Here is a 4,079-nt window from a genome sequence, read left to right on the forward strand (position 1 = left end):
GTGCAGCCACTGTCCTCTTCAGACAGTCAGAATCCAAGGATCACAATGAGTTTCACACTCCCTTTCCTATAATGAAAGGGACAGATCACATTTGAGCTTTACAAGAGAGTACAATAGACAGGCACAACGTGTTTGCATGCTCCCCCAGCAACAAATTTCCAGAGCGTGACGTCACCCCCCTCTCAGTCTGAGGGAGCCTGCAGAACAGAAGGGTCTACAGAAGCCCCACTTATAGGAAAGCAGAGAAGGGAAAGCAAGCCACGGTGAGAACTACTGCCAGTCACTGCAGACTCCCACTCCGATAACTTCTTCCCACATCTCCCCAGAGATCATGGACGAGGACAAATGAGATGAGCTTGATTTCTCTGCTTTGATATGCAATCCTGCAACGGACCTGCAAAGAAGAACAACCTCATGCTTTCCTGATGCGTGAGTACACAGTTCACATCGCAATATATTTTCTATGCCTATGCTGGGGAATACAATGTAACATTAGGAATCTGCTTGAGAATAAGGGCATGGGGGGGTTTGCAATGCCCTACTCAATTAATACGATTTATTTAAGCATCCTCTGCATATATTGGGGTTTCTAGCTGTATTGCAGTTGCAAATGTGTTTCCTTTTCTTTTATTTTCAAGGTTTTAACGTAGGTACCAGATCTTGGATCTGTGGGATATAAAGATGCTGAACAGCATTTTGTTGCTGAGTGTTATATCAGTGACTGCGATCTTAAAGACAGAGAGTCGTAAAACTGCCAAAGACATATGCAAGATTCGCTGTTTGTGCGAGGAAAAGGAAAATGTGCTAAATATCAATTGCGAAAACAAAGGCTTTACCAGTGTCAGTTTACTGCTTCCACCACAGTCTAGAATATACCAGCTTTTCCTTAATGGCAACTTACTAAGCAGGCTGTACCCGAACGAGTTTGTCAATTACTCCAATGCAGTGACTCTACATCTAGGCAACAACGAGCTGCAAGAAATCAGGACTGGAGCTTTCAACGGGCTAAAGACACTGAAAAGATTGCATCTAAATAATAACAAATTAGAAGTATTAAAAGAAGAAACTTTCCTGGGCCTTGAGAGTCTTGAATATCTCCAAGCAGATTACAATTTCATCAGTGTCATTGAAGCTGGGGCTTTCAGCAAACTGAATAAATTAAAAGTATTGATACTGAATGACAATCTTCTGCTTTCTCTACCAAACAACGTCTTTCGCTTCGTACTTTTAACCCATTTGGATCTGAGAGGTAATAGACTTAAAATGCTGCCCTTTGCTGGTGTCCTTGAACACATTGGTGGGATCATGGAGATTCAGCTTGAGGAGAACCCTTGGAATTGTACTTGTGATTTGATTCCACTGAAAGCATGGCTAGATACCATTACAGTATTTGTAGGGGAGATTGTCTGTGAGACCCCCTTTAGGCTTCATGGGAAAGATGTCACTCAGCTTACCAGACAAGATCTGTGCCCCAGGAAAAGTGCCAGTGATACAAATCAAAGGTCTGTTCACCCAGCTTTTCCAGATACTCGTGTACAAAGGATGCCTCCAACATTTAACCCTGCAGTAACCCCAACCAGACCTCCCAAGGCCAGCAGACCTCCGAAAACTAGAAACAGACCCACTCCTAGAGTAACAGTGTCCAAAGATAGGCAAATCTTTGGGCCTATCATGGTTTATCAAACCAAGTCTCCAGTTCCTCTAAGCTGTCCTGAAACTTGTGTTTGTACCTCACAGACCTCTGACAGTGGCTTAAATGTTAATTGCCAAGAGAGGAAAATCAGCAACATATCTGATCTTCAACCTAAGCCCAGCAGCCCAAGGAAATTCTACCTGACTGGCAATTATTTGCAAACTGTTTATAAAACTGATCTTCTTGAATTTAGCTCCCTGGATTTGTTACATTTAGGAAATAACCGAATTGCAATTATACAGGAAGGTGCCTTTTCTAACCTCACAAGTTTACGTAGACTTTACCTTAACGGCAACTACCTTGAAGTACTCTACCCCTCTATGTTTGATGGTTTGTTCAGCTTGCAATACCTTTATTTAGAGTACAATGTAATTAAGGACATTTTCCCACGTACATTTGATGCCCTGAGCAATCTCCAGCTCTTGTTCCTAAACAACAATTTGCTGAGATCACTTCCTGACAACGTATTTGGTGGCACAGCCCTGACAAGGCTTAATTTAAGAAACAATCACTTTTCTTACTTGCCTGTAAAGGGAGTTCTTGATCAGCTCACTGCCTTCATCCAAATAGATCTCCAGGAAAACCCTTGGGATTGTACATGTGATATTTTAGGTCTTAAGAACTGGATTGAGCAATCAAGTTCAACTGTGGTTGTCCAAGAAGTAACCTGTGAGTCACCACTGAAACATGCTGGGGAGCATTTAAGGATTATGCCTAAGGAGACAATCTGTCCAGAAAACCCACATTTAGCTGATGCCACTATGTTATCATTTAATCATAAATCCCACACACCACATCCTTACAGTGTATCACCAACCCCCTACCCTGAATTGCACTCAGAGGTTCCACTGTCAGTGTTAATTTTGGGATTATTAGTCGTTTTTATCCTGTCTGTGTGCTTTGGGGCTGGGCTTTTTGTCTTTGTACTCAAAAGAAGGAAAGGGGTACAGAGTGTTTCAGGCAGTAGTGCAAACAATTTAGATCTCAGTTCTTTTCAGCTCCAGTATAGTTCATACAATCCCAGTTCCAATGACAAAACTGAGGCTCATGTGTACAACTACATACCACCACCGGTTGGGCAAATGTGCCAAAATCCAATCTACATGCAAAAAGAAGGAGATCCTGTTGCTTATTACAGAAACCTACAAGAGTTTAGCTATAGTAAACTGGAACACAAAAAGGAAGATCCAACTGCATATACAATAAGCACAACTGACCTGCTGGAAAAGTCCTCCACCCCAGCAGAACCAGAACTTTTGTACCAGAACATTGCAGAGAGGATAAAGGAGCTGCCCAGTGGAGGGGTAGTTCATTATAACTTTTGCACCCTGCCCAAAAGGCAGCTTATGCCTGCCTATGAGTCGAGGCGTCAGAATCAGGACAGGATTAATAAAACTGTTTTATATGGCACCCCCAGAAAATATTTTGCTGAACAATCTAAACAGGAGCATCTTTTTCTTCAAGGAAAAATGCAGTCAGAGCCAGATTACCTTGAGGTTTTGGAAAAGCAAACTGCAATAAGTCAGCTGTAGGCAACATTTCTCAACATTGCTACAAGCTTACTGGTTATATGAAGTGTGAGAAGCAATTGTGCATACACTGTATGCCTTTTTTATGTTACACAGGTATAGATACATTGCATTACCATCAGTTTTGAGAACAATGTATCTTATTTTCTTTTAATGTTTATTCTTTTTAAATTATTTCTTTATTTTACTTTTAGAAGCAGTCTCCTTTAAATGAATGTTTGCTTTTATTACCATTGTTTTTATCTTTACTTTTAAATTTTGGTTTAAATAAGATTGAATTTGATTTAATGTTCTAAACAGTAGAAGATCTCCAAAGATCTCAGCGAACTGAACTTTTCTATGTAAATAACATTATGTTTTAAATCAACTACCAACTGCAGCCACTGGGCGTCACTTGTTTGAGTTAAAGTGCCTTTGCACTTTAAATAACCGAAAATTTAGCTTTTAGCTTTTATACCATGGATATATTTTAATGTGCAGTATTTCTGAAAGAGAAAAATATATTATATATATATATATATATATATCCCCCAAAATAAGAGGTCACTTTTGTATTTTACATTGCATTGATAAAAAGTATTGATTTTACAGGGCAAGGAATTTAAAAACAATAAAGAAATGTTTAAAATGTGTATCTCTTCCTGAAATGTAGATGCAAAACTATAGATTCATAGAAATATAGAAATTAAATGCTTCTTTGAAAGTATATATATATATATTAATATATATATATATATATATTAATATATATTAATATATATATATATATATATATATATATATATATATATATATATATATATATATATATATATATATATATATATATATATATATATAAATAATCAGTGCCATTG

At 38.2% G+C, this 4,079-nt stretch overlaps 1 protein-coding gene across 1 annotated transcript; it reads left to right on the plus strand.

Annotated features, from left to right (window-relative positions):
- Positions 1-204: 204 nt before the first annotated feature.
- SLITRK2 (SLIT and NTRK like family member 2) lies at positions 205-3,850 on the plus strand. Its single transcript, XM_040323791.1, has 2 exons — positions 205-429; positions 639-3,850. The coding sequence occupies exon 2, from the start codon at positions 682-684 to the stop codon at positions 3,223-3,225; it is 2,544 nt and encodes an 847-aa protein (XP_040179725.1). The 5' UTR covers positions 205-429; positions 639-681; the 3' UTR covers positions 3,226-3,850.
- The last annotated feature ends 229 nt before the right edge of the window (positions 3,851-4,079 follow it).

Source organism: Rana temporaria, chromosome 9, assembly GCF_905171775.1.
Source record: "Rana temporaria chromosome 9, aRanTem1.1, whole genome shotgun sequence".
Taxonomy (NCBI): domain Eukaryota; kingdom Metazoa; phylum Chordata; class Amphibia; order Anura; family Ranidae; genus Rana; species Rana temporaria.

Bases quoted from the DNA above. Each gene is read 5' to 3' on its own strand.
- SLITRK2 (XM_040323791.1), top strand. From the start codon at position 682: ATGCTGAACAGCATTTTGTTGCTGAGTGTTATATCAGTGACTGCGATC.